The 22,563-nt window shown below is 35.9% G+C and overlaps 1 protein-coding gene across 1 annotated transcript in view; it reads left to right on the top strand.

Moving 5' to 3' along the window:
• TDRD9 (tudor domain containing 9) overlaps positions 1-22,563 on the top strand; it is a 71,641-nt gene that overhangs the window by 37,923 nt on the left and 11,155 nt on the right. The window contains exons 10-26 of the mRNA XM_085317351.1: positions 1,859-1,913; positions 2,076-2,160; positions 2,836-2,893; positions 3,534-3,638; positions 5,035-5,132; positions 5,512-5,643; positions 6,322-6,484; positions 6,568-6,631; positions 7,115-7,178; positions 8,474-8,518; positions 9,519-9,572; positions 12,449-12,565; positions 13,571-13,678; positions 16,527-16,627; positions 17,393-17,566; positions 18,873-18,984; positions 21,153-21,365. Of these exons, the coding sequence (XP_085173477.1) occupies positions 1,859-1,913; positions 2,076-2,160; positions 2,836-2,893; positions 3,534-3,638; positions 5,035-5,132; positions 5,512-5,643; positions 6,322-6,484; positions 6,568-6,631; positions 7,115-7,178; positions 8,474-8,518; positions 9,519-9,572; positions 12,449-12,565; positions 13,571-13,678; positions 16,527-16,627; positions 17,393-17,566; positions 18,873-18,984; positions 21,153-21,365 (1,748 nt within the window). The remainder of the gene's footprint in view (positions 1-1,858; positions 1,914-2,075; positions 2,161-2,835; positions 2,894-3,533; positions 3,639-5,034; positions 5,133-5,511; positions 5,644-6,321; positions 6,485-6,567; positions 6,632-7,114; positions 7,179-8,473; positions 8,519-9,518; positions 9,573-12,448; positions 12,566-13,570; positions 13,679-16,526; positions 16,628-17,392; positions 17,567-18,872; positions 18,985-21,152; positions 21,366-22,563) is intronic.

Genomic DNA, 22,563 nt, shown 5'->3' with positions numbered 1-22,563 from the left:
AAGAACATATTGATAAAGTAAAGATGGGAATACCTGATTACTTTGTGCTTCACAGACACTTGCCGATGGCAGGAAGAGCATGACTTAAAGCTTCGGGGTTTTCTTTCAAAGGGATTATTGTATTACTGTCTCTTAAGCTTTTTTGCTGTTCATGTAAATGTTTGTTCTGTGTTTTCCTTTACACTTCTCTGTGCCTCTGTTTCCTTATTATCCTGATATGTTTGCCAGACAGATCTTGTTTTCAGTTGCTTGTTCCTTCCAAACGCTGCTTCTGCTGGCAGTCACGATCAGTTCTGGAGCAGCCAAGAACTGGCCAGCGTATTTAACTGAGTCCTTACTGGATCATGCATTATTCTTTATTAGTTGTATCTTCTCGCTCTCTCTTTTTTTTTTTTAATTACATAGTCTAGTTCTATTCATGAACGGACACTTTTTTTAATATATGTAACAGTAACCTTAAATGTTACCGTCAGATGTTTCCCGCTCTGCATGACCTGYTCTACAGTGCTAAAGATGTTTTGCTTCGAGCCTTGTTAATCCTTTGGGTTGTAGATTTGTTACTGTGCTATTTCATTAGTTCGCTATCTGGCCACTCATCTGTCACATTCTCARGTGCTCTTCTGAGTTCAGTTGAACCACTGCGTCGATTAGGCTTCCTGGCAGGTCTGCCTTGGGCCCTCGTGACATTGTGTTTCCCTGTAGTAGCCTCACACAGAGAGCTTCTCTGCACCATTTTCACGTCTTGATTTTTTTTTCCCCCCTCCTCCCCTTTTTTGCTCCTCGAGCTTAATCTACTTTCTCTCTAGCCCTGATCTCCATTCGCTTCTTTAGCTAGAGTCACTTCCCCCTTGTTTTCTGGTTTCAGTCTTTCTGCCTGCCTGCCTAATCTGTGTTCCCTTGCAACTTCGTTTCCCAGCCAACTCCATGTCACCACCACGTTCGTTTCTCATTAAATCTCTTTCTTCTTCTCTTGCCCTCAGTTTCTTGCTTTTTASCCTCTTCTCCTCCTTCCTCATCTTAACTCTGCCATGTTTTTTTTTCAGCCCATTGCACATACTTCCCCCGATTTCTAGTCTAAGTTATCTTCTTGTTCTGTATCATGTGAAGAGCAGAAGAGCTTTCAGTTCAAGGTGATCAAACTGTTTAACCTGGCTGACACTCACAACAATCCTGTATTGCAGTTACAGGATAATCTCCTTTAATATCCAGTCAGAGGTAGCCTGCTGTTGGACGGGTTTTTTTGGAAATATTGAAGAAGTTTATATCAGAAGTACACTAGGCATCTCCAAAAGGTTTATACTTACGCAGATGTTTGGGAAGACAGCAAGAATAAACTTAATAGGAATRTTTCCCCTGACAAACTTTTAAATTGCTTGGTCAAAGCATGGGTACTAGTATCCTTCAAAGAAAAGATGACAAAGCAAAACAAGGCCAAAGTACACTTTTTTTTTTGTTGTTTTTGTTTTTTAAGTCCTGTTTTTTGGAAACTTTCATTGTTTTGGCTGAAAGGTACAAATTTGTTCTAAAACAGACATCAGCATGCAGTGAACATGGTCAGCTGTAAGGAACAGAAGTGGGTGGGAGACCAGCAGATGGCCTTTATACCTGATACTGATACTGTTGCTTTACTTTTGTTAATGTAAAATCACAGAAAATGAGGCTTTTAAACGATTAATGAATCATTCACAAATGATTTAAGAAATGACTCATATGTTTTTTTTCTGCTATTATATTCATATGTGAAAAGGAGGTAATAATGGAAGTGAGGGAAGAATTTATATAGAAATAAAAAATGCTTTTGGAATTGTTAGCTTGAGTAATCACTACAAAAAAAAATGCTGGATTTCTTTTTTCCTAGGTTTGGCTGAAATAAACTACATGCACATGTGTCTCACAAATACGCTTAACAAAAGGTAAGTTGTATTATGTGTGTTTATTTCTGTTCAGTTAAACTTGAAAATGAATCCTTCAGCTATGCAAGTTCTTAGTACCAAAGGTGATTTAGCATGATTAGAGATATTTACTGATGCAGGAACATAAAGAAAATGCACCRGTGAAATATGATTAATTTTTAGGTTGCAAGTGTACCCACTCCATTCAACTGTGACACTGGAGGAACAAAATAATGTGTTTTTGTCTCCGGTTCCTGGCTACAGAAAGGTAAGTATTGTTGAATTATCAGTTATCTTTAAGTGTGTAAAATTTTTGCTATAAATAATAGTAGTTGTGCCAATTCAAATCAATACATGAAGGCAAAAAAGTGTTTTTTTTGTTTTTTGTTTTTTTTTTTCCCCACCGTGTAAACTGACTTTCTTACCAAGCTGYGTTAACTACTGTTTGGAACTTAAGAGAAGTGCAATAACAGAAGGTTATCTTTAAATTATTGTGTGACAATTGTTTTTATCCTTCAAAACAGTTTGTGCATGCTGATTCTTGCACCTACGTGACATTAGTGTATTGCTGATGGTGCTGCATAGCAGAACTGTGAATTGTCTGGCAATATGGATCTCCTGCATTTTGCTCCACGTTTTACTTTGCATTTTTGTTTTCTTTGTCACTGCTAATATTGTGATATTTTACTATTACAGAAGCATAAAGAAATACTTGCGTTCTTCTGTGTTGTTATATATTATACCACTTTACTATGTGTTTCTGATATTAGGAAAGAAATGCAGGTTTTCTTGTGTTGTATCAGTTAGTATCTATATGCAGAACGGAGGGATTGCATCCCTCATTTCTGTTTCATCATAGCAAGTTGGATTTTTTTTCTTGTAGAAACATTAATTTGACTAAATTTTTCTTAATGCATTCATTGTTTTTTGCTTTGGAACCTAGATTATTCTGTCTACAAATATAGCTGAAAGCTCGCTAACAGTTCCTGATGTTAAATATGGTAAGCTTTCTAAATTTTATAATATTCATTGTTTTTATAATGTTTCCATTACTTTGCCTAACTCTTTACAGCATGTCCCATTTTAAAAAAGTATTATTGTTGATGGAGTTTGACAGTTGCTTAATTCTCTCTTTCACAACAGGAAGCAGTTTTAAATCTGAATATATGGACAGCTATCAGATCTATTGGGTAGGGTGCTGGGTTTAATCCTTTACTTGGCGGGGGGGAAAGCAACTTTGAATGCAGTAACAAACAGACTTAGAGCTTATGTGTTACAAGTAATTTAAGCTTTTTGCTCACATTAAAAATATATTTTTAAAGTAATTGCATCAGACTAATCACATTCTCGTATAGAATATCCAAATGCAGAAACAACTACTTCTCTTRGTGTAGATCAGATGACAAATGCTAACTTTTTACTGTGATAATGTTGAAATCTCTTTGCAGCTCTGTAAGTACTGAGAATATCCTGGGTCTAGTTGTTAATATACCTACTGTTCTTTTTATTTTTCAAATATTTGAAACTTTTCCTTATGACAAAAACAAAATCAGCCAGCACTTACTACATTGTGCTGAAGATAAACTGTTTCTTATTAACACTTTTTTTTTTATTAACACTTTTTTTTTTTCTTAATTGTAGTGATAGATTTCTGTTTAACTAGAACTTTGGTTTGTGATGAAGATACTAATTATCAAAGTTTGAGACTTTGCTGGGCATCCAAAACAAATTGTAATCAAAGAAGAGGTAAGGTGGCAATAGGTAATGGAAAGGAACTTTAGAAGTTAAGCTTGATGAAGAATTATATATTACTTGCCATTTTATTAGTTCGATAAAAAGGACTGATGGGTTTAGTCATCAATAATTTATATTTTAAAGAAATTTAGTTCCATACTATTTCAGGCTRTTAGAATATTCAGGCATATTTGTTTAATAACATTTTATCTAGTTCAAGTGTTCTGCCAGGGCATTATTATGTATTTTTAATTGAAAAAATATTGATATTCACAAATGATAAAACTTACAGGGATTCTATGTAATTTAATGGTAATATTTTATTATGTGATATTAAAAAGAAAAATGTGGGAGGAGGGGGGGAAAAAAGAAAGAAGTTAATGCTAGGTATTTACTGACTGCTTAGTTACAGCCATAAGAGGCCTTCATGTCTACTCTTAAATGAGGGAAAGCCACAGTAATTTATTTATTGTTGACCAATGTTTGTAAATAGTAACTAATGTTGCCTCCTTTAATCAGACAGTATTCTTAATATTAAAAGTGTCTCAGTTTTGATCAGGTACCAAAATGAATCATAAGCAATGGCATCCTTGGATATAAAAATGTCCTGGTTTTTAAACATTGTGTGGGCTTCTTATAGTAAGAGGCTTCCTACAATTTCTATTTGGTTCCAGCTCAGTGTARGTGTTGCTACTACTGGTTGCATATTGCCCAGGTATTGTTTTATATAACAGGGATTTTTAACTTGTTCATATGACTCATTTAGAAATACGATCCAAATCTCCGATAGAGTATCCCACTGAATTGAGTCACTTGTAGTTTGTGGAAATAAGCTTTCTAATCAGTGTGTTTTCTGTAAATATATTTTGCTGTTCATAGTGGTATCTTAAAAGTTGTTTGTATGGAAGATTTGTGCTAGCTTTGAAGTCAAGCAGAAAATCTGAGTACACTGATCRTGTAAAGAAATGCAAATGCAAAGTGTGTCTCCTCTGCATATAGACTCTTCAGTTTGGCTGTTTGACACGTTTATCCATGTTAGCTTGGATTTAGTTGCCCTTTCCTAATTTTGAAGAATTTCATTTTAGAGCAGGGTTTGTCTTTTCTGCTGGGTAAGATGGATGCTGATTTCAGGGCACTTATATGGGAGAGGTATTTGAGTGAAACATTTAACTCTTTTTATAGAACTGCCATCAGGCAAAGTGATTTTATCTGATCTTTGTGTAGGAAAACAGAGATAATGCCTTCACTGGGCCAGCCTGCTGCAAGAAACAAATTTTACTGTTGAGCATGTAGCATCAACTGTCCTTTGCCGCTCAGYGGTCCAAAAGGCTTGTGGGTGAATATTTGGTGGACGGTCTGAAACTTGGACAGTTTATAAATTGATGATGACTTCCTCTTTCACATAAAGGTCGTGCTGGACGTGTTTCCAAAGGMTATTGTTATAGGCTTGTATACAAGGACTTCTGGACAGACTGTATTCCAGAGAAGCCAGTACCTGAGATACTGGTAAGAATGTTTGGAACCTTAAGTTTTTTTTAATGTATATAGTAATACCAGAGAGGTGGCTARCTAATTTTATTTCATTTTTCCTGAAGACAGTGTATGATTTGAGTATTAACTCTACTACTGAGTAGATTTCAGTTGGTTAAATAATTGAAGGTGACCATTCAACATTTCTTGCCTCGTTGGAAGAGACGTATTACAGCAAAAGAATGGATGTGATTTCAGGATTTAGCAGGCTGTTTGAACAAAAAATATCCTTAGTTATAGGAAATTCATTTCAGGTTCTACTAAATTGTTAACTTTAACTCATTTTTTTTATGTAAATCATTTCAAGCCCCACTTCTCATGGGGGAAACTAACAATAGCGTTGTTTTCCCTTTAGCGTTGTCCATTGGGCACTACGATCTTAAAAATAAAAATGCTTGACATGGGAGAACCAAAAGCCTTGTTGGCAACAGCTCTTTCTCCACCCAGTGTAGGGGACATTGAACGTACCATACTTCAGCTGAAAGAGGTATGCATTCATTTAATGCTCCTAAAATCAAGGTAATCAAAATATATTATAGTTATCTAGGTTTATAAAGTCGTAGTAACCTTAACTGGAATCTGAAGTAAGAACTGTGTCTAGAGAATCTTTTCACATGTTTGACTCTCGCTTGGTTACCATCCTCTCTAGCATAATTTCTGSCGTTACTTCAGCAAAGCAGGATTATATTTTCATCACAGAACAACAGCAGATTAGTGGAGAAACAATACTGTTCATAAACTGCATCTATAGTGAGAAAGAATAGAAAAAAGTAAGAGAATCTGAACTCTGTAAGTGAAAACATTTCTTAAGTAGCAAAATCTTGATGATCACGCATTTCCAGCTTATGATGTTAGACCCAACCTGAATATTCTTCTTTGACCTACATGAGGAAGTCAGTGACTTGGCTTTCTGATTATAAATCTGATACAGGTTTGAACACTAATTGCATTAAACTTCTTTACCAACATGCATAAGCAACTGTATTTGGATGCAGTGGCTTGCTTTTATATTCAATATGTGTAGTAGAAGTTTAAATTCAACTGGGCATTTGGAATTGATTTAAGAACCTCAGCTTGGTTAGAGTTGTCCTGTTTGCTTACAGACTGGTCTTTGCTTGTACAAGTTGATCATGTAAATCTAACAACTTAATTTTAATTTTTGTAGTTAGGAGCACTTACAACTTGTGTGCGAACAGAAGAAAATTCACATGATGGTGAGCTGACTTTCTTAGGAAGGGTATTGGCACACTTGCCAGTGGATCAGCATCTTGGAAAGCTGATAGTCCTTGGTCATGTCTTTGGGTGCTTAGAAGAATGCCTTATTATAGGTAAGTTAGAGAAAARCATGTATGAGCATTTCTATAAAGACAAGTAAGTTGCAGGTTTTCATTTTGGTTTGTTTGTTTTGTAGCTGCAGCACTCTCCTTGCGGACTTTCTTTGCAGTGCCTTTCAGGCAGCATATTGATGGATACAGGTATTAATGTCTTAGATGTTTTACATCTTCCTGATTATGTTTAGGGGCAGCGGGCTAAGTTGTCCACTAAATATCATTTTTAATGTCATGAGTTTAACTTTCTGTCAAAGTGCCAAAGATAGTGAGTGCAAAAATAAGTTTTCAAAGCCAGCTCAGGATACTGAAATCTACTGTGGCATGAACTAATTAGTATCATAGAACTGGCCTCATCCTGAACAAGACCTGATTCTTTAGTTTTGCCTTTCTTGTGTGGACACGTGGCTGTATTGATTAAAAATAAAATAAGTCCTTGCTATCTTGGTCATACAGCTCATTCTCAACAAAATGATGTGAATAAGAACAAATAGTTRCTATAAAGAAATTTACCTTGTTTATTGAACTGCCAGAAGTTGATGCTGCAGTAGAAGGAGCTGTATAATAAATCCAATATTTGGGGGAGCGGGAGGAGAGAGATTGCTGATAACTTTTTGTTTTTGTTGCCAGGAACAAGCTGTTTTTCTCTGGGAATAGCAAGAGTGACTGTATTGCACTTGTGAATGCTTTCAAGGTACGTCTTTTTTTCTGGCTGATATTCCAGTGAAATCTGGTAAACTACAACAGAGCTCCTTACCTTTGTAGGCTTAGTGTAGCATTTGTACTTTTAGATCGTTAAAAACTTTTCATGTTATTACTSCTAGGTGCTTAGTAATGCTTTTTGTAGGCTACCTGCTACTCATTTCATATATGCTACCATATAACACTATGAACTACTGCCAATTATGAGTCAGCTTTTACCACTGAAGGAGCTGCACAAGTTTGCACCAGAGTAAGGCTGTAAGAAATGATGGGTGAAAATAGGTTGCATCACTCAGTTTCTTGATACATGCTCTATTTTTTACAATCTCCTGTGGCTTTGAGGCATTTGTTCTAATTCTCATCAGCTGGTAACAGAGTGGAGAAAGAGAGAGCAGGCTGTGGTCTATCTCCCGCTTGCTAGAATTAGGAGCAGATTTAGAACAAGATAGGAACGAGCGGCTCAGGTTCTCTTGATCGCTTTCYGTAAAGGAGCTACAAGCTTTAGGAGCTAAAGATGGCAAAGCAGATTCAGGGAAGGTTTACCAGTATTGTTCTCATTATTATGAGATGTCTCATTTCCTACAAGAGAACAAATGGTGGTTAACTTGTGCAGGATTAAGTTCCTGGAACAATAACCTGAGAGACTGAAGAAGTTTCTAACATAGCTTATATGTTGTCTCTGTGGTAGCGAGGATTCCGCTGCAGCTGTTACAAATCTTGTGTACAAGACCAAAGTCTTGTGCATTGTAATATTTATGAGTACTGTACCTTCTGACGCTTCTTAGTCTCCTTTGTTCTGGATCTATCTATGCTCCAGGACAAAATGTGGCTGCTTTTGCAACCTTTTTAACATACATAGCAACAAGAATGATTGTAGCTGGACCCTAAACCACAAGTACAAGAAAGGGTAGTCRAACACTGAAATAGGTTGCAAAATAGGTAGAGAGATGGGGGCATCTCCATCCTTGGAAATATTCAGAACTTTACTAGACAAGACTATCCTCAACAATCTGATCTTGAGAGCAGACCTTCTAATGCCCAATTCTAAAGGGGCATTCAAAGTCTCTTGCAACCTAAATTTGTCTAATTTGGATTTCCTTGTATTCTTTTGTGTTTAAATGTTCTTGTGGTCTGTGTTAGCTCTGGATTTTAAATTAACACATAAAAAAAAATCTTCAGTATATATTTGGAAAATACTTATTTGATAATTATGAATGACTCATTAATTTGTTGTAATAATTATTGCTGAAACATTACAGTTTGACTTTTAAGTCATTTCTTTCTTAGGCATGGCAGATGTGCAGACAAAAAGGAGAACTGAGACATCCCAAGGTTAGTTAAATTTTTTTTTCCATTTGAGTTTTGTGCCTCGAGTGTTGGAGTATTTTATATTCTTAGTACAGCAATTTGAGCTAGCTATCTTCCTCTGCAATAGTTGGAATTATCCATAAGTAAATAGAACCATAGGCTTTGAGGAGACATCGTGAGTCTTGGAATCCAGCATCAGGTATTCAAAGGCAACCTTTTATATAGTCCCTTTCGTAGATGGACTAGCTAGCAGCAGTCAGAATGTTTAAAACCAACCTTAAAAAGGAAATCAAGCTGAAGTTGAAAGAGGATTTTTTCTTTATAAGCATAAGTGGATCTTCCTTAAAGAGTCAAAAAGGAAGCCTTTAAAAAAAAAAAAGTATTTTAAAAAGTGACAGTGAGTAGGACCAGGTAAAAATAAAAACCTTAAGAGTCAAGTTTCTGACCTGAAAGGTGAAAGATTTGTATGTGAATCAGCCTCAAAAACCAGTGGTATGCATACAAAAAATAACTGTCTCTAGTCTTTCTGTGGTATGTTCAAGAGCCTTTTTGATTTCTCTGCTTCTCTGATTATAATATGCTTTATGAACACCTGTGCCTAACATACACTGAAGTTGTTACARGTAACCAAGACTACTAGCATGTAGGTTCTGCCTGTTAAGATTATGAATCCAGATAAAGAATTCTTGTTTTCTTAAAGTACAATGTCTTTCTTGAAGTAGATCCTATAGTAGCAACACAGAGGAGCTGGACCTGTGGGTTTTTATGCAAAACTTATGACCCACAGCTGCTCTGATATTAACCAAAGTATAGTTTTAGTCAAATCATAGCTATAATCTTTATTTTTTTTATAAATGTTGAAATGATGGTAGATATGGATGCCTAGAAAGCTGTGAAATGAGATCCTTCTATCGCAGTCTCTAACTGTATAACTTACATCCACCCAGAATAATTTGAGAGAATTTTTAGCAGTGGAGAAACCAGCACATTAACAGCTTTTGYATTTGCATTTTATCACTTCTAGGAAGAGCTTGACTGGGGTCGGTCAAATTATATTCAGATCAAGAGAGTCAGAGAGGTGAGCTTAAATAGATAATCATTTTCATAAATAGAAAGATTCAACTTTGTTTTCCACAGATGCCATGATCTTGGATGAGCCTGCTGTTTGCATATGTAGTTTTTTAAACTGTGATTTTTTTGTTTTGTTTTCTTTTGGGGAAGAGAGGTGATACTATTTAAAGGCTTGTTTAAAGCAAATAAAAATGCAGTTATATTGTAAGGACAGAAATTAAAGATGTGTAGTGTATTGTTAGTAGGGTTACGTAGCAGTTAATGAAAACTGCATTGCAAAGCGCTTCAAGCTCGATGTGATATGTGGAGAGGGGAAATAATTAAAATTCCTGAATAGCTGTGATTGGCAGAGCATGCCTTTGCCGATTTCTGTTTGCTAGTAGCAAGGTTCTTAATTAAACAGTTGCTTTATTCTCCAGAAAAATATTTCAGCATTATTCTAGCATGCCATTATAATGGCATGAGCCCTGTAGAAGCTAGGTTCAAAAAGCACAGAAAAAAATAAAAGCTTTTGTAGTAAGCAACCATCTTGAAAAAAAGATGACAATAGATTTTTAGCTTGTGTACCTCTTAGGCTTTCTTTGGAACAACTTAATAYTAATATTTTATAGAATAGAAGATTAGAAATAAGGGTTATTAGCAAAATTTATTCTTAGGCTAAATCAAAAGAAGGCATATATTGCATGAAGAAGAATATATAATGCAAATGTAAAAACCTACTAAAAGACGATTTAACTTATGATGAATAAGAAGTAGACATATCAAAGATTGCATATAAAACGAGTTCTGTGCATGAAGTGTAATCATTTCTAACTGTGGAACTGTATATCATTTCTTCAGGAAGAATTCTGCTTGCTTTATTGCACAGCAGTGACTTGTGCTCACTGAATGAAGTGCTGATCTTTTGTTCTAGGTGTTTTTTTTGTTTTGTTTTGTTTTTTTTGGGGGGGGGGGCTAGTTTGTTTTGTAATCTTCATTCAGTGATTGGTCTTAGGCCTCATACCAATATACGTTATCCAAAGTTTGCTGTTAGCAGAGATGTCTTAGTGTCTTTATAGGTTTTTTTGGCACACTTATCAATATACTACCAGGCTACTTCAGAACATGATCAGTTTTATTTGTTTGGCCTTCTTCTAAAGTGAAGTGGTGGTAGAATCTCCCTTTGACATACAGGGAACAGGCACAGAGATCAAGTCCAATCAGAACATAAGTATCTTCATTTAGTTTGTTTAGTTTTATTTTCTAGTTGACTTGAGATGCATTTGAAAAATGTGTAGTACTTTTTATGGCATCAGCTATTTCAAATTAAGACTATGGRCTTGAAAAACTTACAGTTGAGTGATCACCTTGATGACCGATTCAAATGACTTGCCTAGTGTAACCAAGAATTTTGAGGCATATGCAAGACTAAAATCTGGTAGTGTAAGTTACCCTGAAAGTGTCTTTATGGGAAATAACGGCACATTATTGATGTAACTGAAAAGGTCTCTAATGGAATATACTCAACCTTTTTATGTTAGATTTTGAACGGATAGAGCTGTCTGTAGTTTAAGCTTGAACAGTTGAAGTCTTGAGCAGTTAAATTAGAAGAGCTACTGAACAGATGAGTAAAAATAAAACTGCATAAAAAGGAAGGTTTTAAAGAAATGGTATACTAGAAGAAGGTTACTAGGAAGAGGGAAAGTTTTAAATGCTTCATAAGATAAATGCTGCATCATTCATTATGTACATACCCTATAATGATTATGATATCAAGGAGAAAAAATGAGAAAAGAGCAAATCATGTAAAGCTGAAGAGCCTCAAGGATTGTCTTGTATGATAGTGTAGTGGGTGGATGATACTTTTTTTTGCCAACTTCACATAAATTCTAGAAGAGATTGTGCATGACTTAATAGCTYAAGAGTTTAGAGTGGACACCTACATTAACATTATTATGAAAGATTTTTTGAGATCTAAAAATAAGTAAATAAATAACCCACACACCTTTAAGTTTTCACATACTAACTGTATGGTTCTTTACATGAATTTGGGTTTGCAGGACTGAGACAACCACACTGACTGGTTTCCAGTCCTGGCAGTTGTCATATGAGGAAAATAACAGGAATTTTAGGATACTAAAACTGCCAAAGTGGAATAGAAAATGTGGAATGGAGAAGTTTAGAGAACAGAACTTTTTTTTTTATTTGTTTTAATTTTTTTTTATCACTTACTCCAAAGTCAGATGAGATAAAGAAGGCATTTGCTGCATGGTTGGAGGACCAGTGGCTGCTTACGGTTATAGAAGCTTCTTGGAAATGATTAGCATTTAAAGCTTGATAGAGTATTTTCTGCTATAGGGCAGACTCACATGAAGCCCTTAAGGTTGCCTGTTGAATTAAGRGTGCGCTGCGTGGTTACTGCTACACTTAGGTGCAGATATCCAGCTTGATGTTAGCATGTTTCTACCTTCTAAAATATGAAAGCAAAATGATTTAATGGGGAATCAGTATATCGTCATGTCAACATAATTTAAGTTCTACTTTTTTCTGATTTTGCTCTGTATTGTATATGCGTAACAGTGCTTTCCAACTACAGAATTCTGTGTTGAAAGAAATATGAAGAAAAACCCTTAAATCACTACTGAAAGTAGAACTCCCCTGAGCAGAGATGCTAATCAGTATGTTAGGTGAAACAGAGCCCCCTTTAAAAAGAAAAAAAAAAAAAAAAAAAAAAAAATCAGCAGCTGTGTTCAAAAAAAAAAAAAAAAAAAAAAAAGAAAAAAAAAAAAAAGGAGCTTGATTGCTTCTGTAGATTTTTACTAGCAGATTTTTACTAGCAGATTTTATTTGCATTTGTGGACAGTTCTGATCTGTTTAAAACTTATTTTAGAGTTGTAATTTCAGGTGGCAGAGTTATTTCAAGAGTTGAAAGAGCGAGTCAGCGCATTTAACATGCGTATTAATACTCAGCCATCTGCTATGGATCAGGAATATGTGTACAAACAACGCTTCATTTTGCAGGTAATGCTTTATTAACTCACTTTTYGGGGAGAACAACTATTTGCAAAATTTATAGCTGACTACTTATATACTAATATTAGTGAATTGCTGTTACCTCCTGTGTTTCAAAATTCTCCATTGATTTTGAGTTTTCAAGTTAAAAAAGGTAATGTTTCCTACAGCTTAGAAGTATAACCAATGTTAATTTCAATTTCTCAAAACTTGCAGATAATATTTATTCTCTAGCTATCCCTTAATTTTTAACAGTTCATCAAAATAAAATAAAATCATCCTGAGATCAGTTTAACTCTGTGACTGATTAATCTGTATTAAAGTTGTTAAATACTCTGAAGGATAGTTTGAGTTGGAAGGATAAGAGTTAACATTTCTGAAAGGTTTCACTTCTTGTTCGAGTGYTCTATTTGGACCTTCACTGACTTGCTTGTTTACTAGGGAAAAARTAGATTTCTTTCGGCTACTGTAGCTTGCTGTTAAATTTCCAATGAAATTTCTTGTCCTATTTTGACTGAGTAGTGATTTTGTTGTTTTGTTTTCAGACAGACTTAGTGATTGTTTCAAAGGGAATTTGTTTAACTGTGTCAGCAGTGAACTTCAGATCTGAATTGTTAAATATTGTAAGACAATATGAAAACTGAGCAAGTCTCATATTTCATGTAGCTACTTTGTGTGAATTTATTAAAAATTGAGACTCCTTTGAGCTTATCAAAGAGAGTAAGTGTTAAAGCCAATGTTAATAATTACAGTTTTCACAGACCTTATCTTTCTACAGAAATAGGAAAATGTTGCAGAATTCTTCCAGAAGAGGAAATCTTTTCATGAAAGTATGCTTTTAAAGGATAGGATTTGCATGAGTTGACCTTTAGTTTGAAATTACAGTATTTCCTGGAAAGAGACAGGGAAAACTGTTCACATTAAGAACTACTGTATCACCTTCATCGCAAGTATATTTGTTCTTGAGAAACTTGATAACATGCTATGTTTCACAAAATACTGCTTTTGCCTCAGGTTGTAATAGCTGGTGCTTTCTATCCAAACTACTTTACTTTTGGAAAATGTGACCAAGAAATTGCTGTGAGAGAGCTTGCTGGCAAAGATCCAAAAACCACTATAATGGTATGTTAGGAAGCTGAATAACTTAATATTAAGTACCAAGTAATTAAAATATGTAGTGTTAAGGCTGGTCTTTTCAAGTTTTGTTGTTTTGGTCKAGGACAGATATAACTGTCTCCTCTAATCCTTATTTGGTAAATTGTCATCTCTCCTATCTCCTCCTCTTCCAATATAATAAATGCTGAGTGGGTGGGCAATTTTGAGGAGAATTCCTACTGAGAACTACCTCTATACATTCGATTGCTAATTTCACGTAACCGGCTGACTTTCATAACTCACAAAAAATTTATAGGATAGGACTACCAAGGCTGCTTTTAGTGTTTTTTTTACAAAAACGAATTGATGAACCTACTTTACAATCTTTTCTGTTTTGTAATTTCTTATTGGGTGCATGCATTACATACCTGATTATTATGCTGATGTTACTCAGATGTTGCACTCCAAGTCCTTTTTTTTCTTTTTTTTTYYTTTTTTTCCCCCAATGATTGAATAATTACAGGCTTGAAATGGCTATGTTGACTTTGCAAAATGATACGCAACCTAAAGTAGGAAAATGTTTTGCTGTGCGTTCCTGTATCTAAACTAGATAGAACATTATAAAACAAAATCACTATGGTTAAACAAAACAAACCTACAAACAAGCAAGCCTCAAAGGACTGCTCTTACAGCAGTATTATGCACCTAGTGTTTTGTGTCCAGGACATAAAATGCAGTTSTTCTTGGCTTTGAGGCAGTTTCTGTAGTCTGGTCTAGACCACAGTTTTGGCCACGGAGCTTGGTAATCTTTTGGTTTTGTTCCCCCTCCCCCCCCCTTTTTTTTCCCCCTTCGCCAGTACTGTGTTCTTTCTGGTCTAAAGTTGTAAGGACCAAAAAGACTTCTAAACAGTTTCGTAGCCCCTGAAAAAGTATTTAAAGTCCAGAAGTTTGGAGTTGCTATTTAGGTGTTCTGTTATTCAATATTAAAGYAAAATCTCCTAAAAAGACATACTTGAATAAATAAAAGGCAGGAAGTTTGAGATTGCCAAACCACATGGTATATCTGGCTATAGTGACATTTTAATTATTGTGGAACTGTCACCTTAAATTGAATTAAGTTACTGCTGCTGGATTATTGTTTTGCTTTTGAATGCACATCCTTCTCTTTATATTGGATTTTATCTGACTCCTGAATTGAGTCAGTTCAGGATTCTAAGCTAAGAGAATGATACTCGTTTTCATTGTAGAGTTGATTTTCAAGCTGGTTTAGCTCACTGAATTTGTGAAATGCACAACCATCTCTCACACTGAAAAGCAGTGTTGCAACTTCTGTCATTTGGGCAGTTTGTAGTGGTTTTAGCATAAAAACACAAGAACAATAATGAAATTATAGAATAATTTAAGTTGGAGTGAAGTCACCTAGTCCAGTGATCTGCTCAAAGTAGGATCAACACTAAATTCCAATGGCGTTGCATGGGGCTAACCCAGTTAGATTTGAAAAAAATCCTAGACATGGAGGTTTCACAACTTCTCTGGCCTTTTCAAGTGTCTGACTGTCTGCATGGTAATCATTTTCTTCCTTGAGTCAGAACCTCCCCTGTTTCAACTTATGACTCTTGAWTCTCTTCTTATGCCATGCACCTACATAAAGAACCAAGTTTTCTCTTAGGAACTTCATCTTAGATTTGGTAGGTTCCTGTTAGGTCTCCCCAGAGTCTTTTCCTCTGCAGCTAAACAAACCTAGATTTTCTTTCTTTTTTTCTTTCTTTTTTTAGCCTCTCCTCTGCCCTCTGGCCATTTTGGTGGCCATCTGCCAGGCTTGTTTCTGTTTATCAGTTTCCTCCTTGAACTGGGGAACCTGGGACTGCATGCTAATGAACGCTGAGCAGTGGAGAACAGTCACTTCCCTTGATCTGCTGGTTGTGTTGTGCTGCTGTTGATGCAGCTGTTGATTCAACCCAATATGTTGTTAGCTGCAAGGGTGCACTACTGACTCAGGTTCACTTTGCTGTCCACCAGGAGCCCCCAGGTCCTTTTCAGCAGAGCAGCTACCAAATCAGTTAGACCTTAGTATATGTACTATTGAATTTCATGAGACTCCTGTCAGACCATTCCTCTAGCCTATTTATGTCCCTCTAGGTGGTGGCCCTGTTCTCTAGTTTATCAACTTTTCCCCCCAATTAGTTGTCATCCACAGACTTCATAAGGGAGTATTCTGTCTCTTCCTTCAGGTCACTGGTAAAGATGATATTAAACAGCGTAGGTGCTAGGGTAGACCCCTGCAGAACTTCACCTCTAACCAGCCTCCAGAGAAGGCATGAACTATTAACAGCTACCCTTTGAGCCCAGTGCTCCAGCCAGGTCCTTGGAGCCTACCCATCCAGACTATAATGACCCAACTTGGATACAAGAATACTGTGGGAGACCATGTCAGAGCCTTTACTTAAGGGAAAGTCGCTGACATCTGCCGCTCTTCCCTGTTCTACAGATCTAGCTGTTTTGTGATAGCAGGTAATAAAGCTGGTCAAGTGTGATTTACTCTTGCTAAATACATGATGGCTATTTCCAGTCACCTCCTTCATATACTCAGAAATAGCCTCCAGAAGGGCTTCCTCCATGAATTTTTGTAGGAACCGGAGTGAGGCTGACTGGTCTGTAGTTCCCTAGCTCATCCTTGCCTTTTCTAAACATGGATATAATGCTTGAACTTTGTGTGCAGCCTGTGTGACCCCTTGAACTTTTATGGGTTGAGTTTTCTCAAGAAATCTCTGATTCCATCCTGAAGGAAGGAGAAAGCTAACAGTTAAATATTTAGGTGAAGCTGTTAATGCATTAAGATAARTATATCTAAGCTTTAACTTGTTTTTCTTAACAGTTGAAGAATATTCCTCCCTATGGATTCTTATACCATAAACAGTTGCAGTCACTTTTCAGACAGTGTGGGCAGGTAAAATCTATTACATATGATGGACCAAAGTAAGTACAAAATATTTCAAGTCTTATGCCTTTCTCATGTTCTCAGTTGTGAGCCCAGTAGTCAACTTATTTCTTTGTTGCTGTTGCACTGACAAAYATGAGTTTATTTCTTATGATTTAATCTGTTTGGAGTCAGTAATTTATTTTTAATATATTGGCTAGAATAAGAAGGGTAGCCTTGAGGCTTAATATGTTAAATGGAGTAGCAGAGTAATCCAGTAGCATTAGATAAATGAGCTCAGTTAGAGACTGCTTTCTSTTTTCTCTTTTCTGTTGTGTAACAGTGGCCCTTAAAACTGCAGCTGATCTGTCTGTACTTGTTTCTAACTTACAGTGAAGCCAGCTCATTTGTACCAAATCAAGTGGCTTTGCGCAAAATGTATGTGACTGGCTGCTTTAGCAGATTTGCCAGCTGACTTTGGGCTATAACTGTCCAAAGTTGAAAAAATCATGTAGTCTTTCTTATGCCTCTTCCAAGCTTTAATACCTTTCTTATTTTGTATATATTCCACTACATTATTTCTACTCGTATTAGGTTGGCTCCGTAGTTTTGGTATGTTCTTGTGAAAATGCTAGAAAATTTTCTAAACCGTAATTAAAAATGCTTTAACATATATAAGAGTAGTAGGCAAAGCCTGTGAGGAAGCTACTCTTTCCAGTTCTCTGGGCTGCTAAGATAGACAGGGAGAAGAAATSATTGTGTTTTGGGTTTTGTTTCCCCATCAAGGAACTCTGCAACTTTCTCTTGTGGGGTTTTTGGAACAGGGCTTTTGTGGAGTTCTCTCGTAACCCGATGGAGGGCTTTAAGACTCTTCCTGCAGTGTACATGTCACTTAAAATGTCCCAGTTGAAAATTCCACTTAACCTCAATGTTCATTACCCAGATGAGATTGAAAGGCGCTTGGAAGGCGGCACAGCTGCGAGAGTAAAATACACAAGGTAATGGTGTGCTCTGGGGGAAATTGGTCTGAAGTTGAAAGAAGGTTTATAGGATTAAGAATTTCCTGGAATTGTTTGTGTGAGCAGAACGTCTTTGMTGGTACTTCAGGAAAACAGTAATAAAGTCATTATTTGAATGCTTTAATGGCTGTGGAGAAAAGCGTCATGAAGCAAGAAACTTAGTTAGGACACCGATCCTGGACTGGAAATTTTTTTTTTTATGGTTAAAGTTGTTTCCCTAGAGCAATCTGAGCATACACTGTCTGTATTTAAGTTTCAATTCCATTTCTGTAGAAACGTGTGGAATTGTGATGTATATTACAACTTTCTGTTCATGCTGCAGACAATGTGGGCTTTGGTAGGACCAAAAGAGAAAAGGAATGACATTTGGGGATGTAATAAAAAGGGATGCTTGGAAATAGTGATTAAGGATGCAATGTAGTAAGTTCATCTGGTTAGACTACCTGCTTTTGCTAGAAAGATTTAGCATCTGGATTTCATTGTCAAAAATACATGCTGTCTGTGATTCTCTGCTTTTGGCCATACGTGCAGCTGCTGAAACAGTAATCTGTCTAGTTCATGATTAGTCTATAGCCACTCTTATTATTTTAAAACATGAAATTCAAAATAGGAAGGCAGGACTGAACTGTAAAGTTTAAAGTGCATGTGAATACATCACTTCCAGTTGATCGTAATTGTTTTCTAATAAAGCACATGCAGCAGTTTTACTGTACCCCAAAACTGTACTTAAAATCTATAGGAAAAATAATTCTTAAAGGATTCAAGAAAAATCACCTGGACTGGAGGACTAATTCTGAATTTCCTAACTTTTATCAAGTAAAAAGAATGTGATATTCAAAAAAGAGATTATGCTGAATTTATATTTGTGCTGCAGTGTACTTKATCTATTTTCAGCATGAAATAGCAGAAAACTTTTTTTTTTGGGACGCTTAATGAATTGGTGGAACAGTTGCTCCACAGCGTGAATATGCTTGTGTTCAGTCATAATGGGTATGTTGGTTTTGCATAGTCATTTTCCATTTTAATTAACTTCATACCTCTTAAAATAAAGGCCATTAAGTACCTAAATGAATATTAGAGCTTATTTCATTGCAAAGGAAGAGTACCATGATTTTTGTCAGGAAGTTGATCTTTTTTTTTCTTTGTATACATATATACATTCATGCTAAATGAATGTGAGAAGTAAGTGGAAAGTGAAAATTCAACTCTGAATTTTCACTTTTGAATTTTTCCCTCAACCTGGTGTGCATGTATTTAGCATCTTTATTCCATAATTTTTTTTTAGAGTAAATGTGGACTATCAGAAGCAGACAGTAGAGCCTGTGGAAATATCATTTGGTATTTCAGAACTGTCAAAGATGATCCCAAATCGTCTTCTATCCATCAATGTAACAGAGGTAGGAATGTTCTGTATCTCAAGTAGATTATGTCTAATCATYAGGATCTAGCTGTATTAGCACAGGTGAATATTCAACAAGTGAAAACAATGGATATTAATTTACTTAGCACAGAGATACTCAGAAAGGGTATGAAGARTATTCTTGGTCTAATTCTTAATGTTTTTGTTAAAACAGTACTCACATTTCTTGCTTCRGTTATTGAAATTTGTTTGCACTTGTAAAACTGCTAAAAATAAGTAGGATTCTCTGGCAGAAAATCTTACCTGGAAGTAGGCTTAAATGTTGCATGATAATGGGAGTAATAAAATATTTCTGTAAGTAGGTATTTGGGCCATTTAGCTAGCTGTTATAAACCGTCTGTTTTCTTTAGAAGCTGCAGATACAAGAACTTAGATGAATTCATGGTACTGCATGCTCATTCGAGAAAATCTGTTGCATGCATAAAAGGTGGTGCATCAGGATGAAAAAGTGTGATGCATTAGAGTGACATGATGCAGCAGCTGATAGGGAAGCATCACATTCGGAGCAGCCTTAAAAACCGAGCAGCTTTCTGTATTCTTTGCAGCACAAGAAACTCAAACTGAATTTCTGCATTTCTTAACTATTTTCATACTCTTTCCACCAAACTTCGAATACACATTCCAGCACCTCTTGGAATAGTATATGCAGCTGTGGCTTCTACTTGGGTARTGTAAAAGCCTTTCTGCATCAGTCTCAGATGTATCTTTTTCTGCTGTTCATTGGCTGTTAGTTGGACTACAGTTTTGACACCTTCATATGACAAAATGGATAAACAAACAAACTCCCTTTCTTACAAYGGTGGGAAAGCTGGAGGCAGATGTTTCCGGGAGAACAGACAAGACAGATCTGTCAAATGCTGAGTTAACAGAAGAAAGCAAGCAGCAGCCTTTCAAGTGACTTTGAGTTTATTGTCAGGAAGGCCAGGGAAAGGGAACCTGAAGACAAGATTGAAAGGAAGGCTCTATTGTTTTGGGGGAGGGGGTGTTTTGTGTTTYGTTTTTGTTTTACACAGGGAGAAAAGGAATATAGCTGTTTAAGATCATGTTGCAGGATTTGTTACGTCAACTCTCTGCATTATAAGKCCATATTTGAGTAAGCTTAATTTTTAAATAGTGATGATACTGCAGAGATTTTCTAAAAATTTCAGCAATAAACACATTTTAAAATGAGTATGTGTGCACATTTGTATGTATACATATTTCTAATACCTGAAGCTGAGAATTAAGCTTTAGCTGTAATCTTTTCAGCAGATTGATTAATACCAAGTGATATATAAGCTGTTGAAATATTAAAGAAGRTTCAAACTAGCAAGCTAGTGCAAATTCTAGGCTGAAGTATTAAACCARCCCTTGATAGTAGTGGCATGTTGTGCAAGTGCAGAAAGAATATTTTCTTCAGTTTATCCAGTTAAGTCCATTATGTGAAAAAAACATTCCAGTCAGTTAGCTATTGATGCTACTTTTGTTTAATACATCAGTTTTTCATGTGTATTTATTTCCACAACTTGTTATAAATAAAGATACTTCTTTTCATTTTGAGTGTTTGAAACTAGATAAGAGATGTTATAAGAGGTCAGTAGGCAATTGGAGATGATGACTGACTTTATTCATTTTGATTTGAATAGCAGKGTCCTCCCTTCTCCCCAACCTCCCCCTTAATTTCCTGAAGGGTGACTGATCCTCACTGGTCAGTCATAGTGCCAGTTTGCTCCTAAACGTATCTGACTCTCAAGTTTGGCATTCACTAACTAGAAAGGTGCACCATGTCTGTATGCACCTATGTGATGAATGACATACCTTATTTTTCTTAAGAGTCATCTTTCCTCCCCCCCCCCCCCCCGCCTTTTTTTTAATCCTCACCCCCTTTCATTCCCAGTAATACTTATGTCAGGGTCTATTTGAATGAAAATTTTAATGCGAATATTCAGCAAATAGACATTTTATAACCGTATTATTTGATGAAGAGCAACATTATATGGGAGAGAAATACTTCTCTGAATATTTTTTGCAGTATGAGAGCACTTCTATATGTGTGTCAGGAGTAAGGATATTTTCATGTATTTTGCTCAGAATAACTGTTTTGTATTTGATATATAAGAAATAAACGAATGAGAGCTGAAACTGTTTATTTTTTATGKCTTTTAGATTGTGGAAGTTGGACACTTCTGGGGTTACAGGATAGATGAAAAAAACATGACCGTACTTCAGACTCTAAATGCTGAAATTAATCACCAGAACCTGATGGATTTGCCAATGTCTCCACATCCAGAGTTAGTTTGCCTGGCCCCATTCCCSTGTTTGGAAAACAAAGGATACTACCGAGCTCGTATTCTGTATGTTTCTGGAGATTTTGCTGAGGTACGGTAATGTGTTATGTCATGTTGAATTGGTAGGATGAAATTGGGTTAACAATCTTACAGCTATGCATTTTAATGAAGTATTGTTCTTGTGACAATTGTAAACATTTCAATAAAGAAAAGAGAAATTTGTAAAACTAGAACTAAAATAAAACATTAATAGAATGTTGCAAGAATAGATGAATTGTAGGGATTTTTTCAGAAYGCAGGGATATTTTTATATTAAACCAAGAGCAGCTGTTGTTGATGTGAGTTGTGTGTGCTGAAGCAGAGGAAAGCAAAATGAAAATACCTAGTAACTTTGAAAACATGGTAAGGATTACCTAGATCAGAGGCCAGTACAATATTTTTGGCAGACAACCTACATCATTTTTTCATAAATATCTCAAACTTCATCTGAAAACTAACTTTCTTGCTACCACTGTGTTGGGAATCGTTCCTCCCATATTCAGGTGTTTATTATGTCCAGTTTGCATCCATTTGTTCTTGTGCCAGTGTTTTCTCTGGTGGTTTATCTAGACATTCTTCTCTTCTTCCTTCTTACTCTTCCTCAGCAAGTTTCTTACCTTTTTGTTCCTGGACTTCATTTTGCTAACTGAAGCAGGCTGCACTTTGTACCATACTGCCACTCCATTCTCCTGATCATCTCAATCCTTCTCCTCTGTTCAGTAATATTCCTAGTTCTGAGCTCATTTTCTTGAACCTGGTTGACTAGAATTATGTATGCTCTTGTAGCTGTAGTTCCACCTTTGCTTAAGCAATGATGATAGTGCTCTCATTCCAACATTGTATTTCTCCTCTACCTTTAGAAGCCTTTTGTATGGTGTATGCCAAGGTGTATTTGCCTTTTAATAGGGGTGTGTGTGTGGGAGGGGGGTTGCATGGTTTTTTTTGTTGTTGTTAAACCACCTTTTCACCCTATGCTCAGGTTTGTCTCCAGGATAATTCCCAACTAATCAGAGTTTATAAAATAATTGTATAGCACTTACAGCAGAAATTGTTACAAATTCCAATGGATATGATGATTTACTTGATAGTATCGATTTTCCCTATTCCTGTTCAGGCCTCTGGTCCATTCTGTGTATTTAAAAAAAAAAAAAAAAAAAAAGCATTGATCTGTTCTATTTCATCAGCACATTTTTGCTCTTTGTGCCAAGGTCAATAATGGAAATTACTATGGTAGTTCAAGGTTGATCTTA

Source organism: Rhea americana, unplaced genomic scaffold, assembly GCF_003343005.1.
Source record: "Rhea americana isolate MKP2758 unplaced genomic scaffold, rheAme1 scaffold_5, whole genome shotgun sequence".
In the NCBI taxonomy this organism is placed as follows: domain Eukaryota; kingdom Metazoa; phylum Chordata; class Aves; order Rheiformes; family Rheidae; genus Rhea; species Rhea americana.
This window is presented reverse-complemented; position numbering and strand designations above follow the sequence as displayed.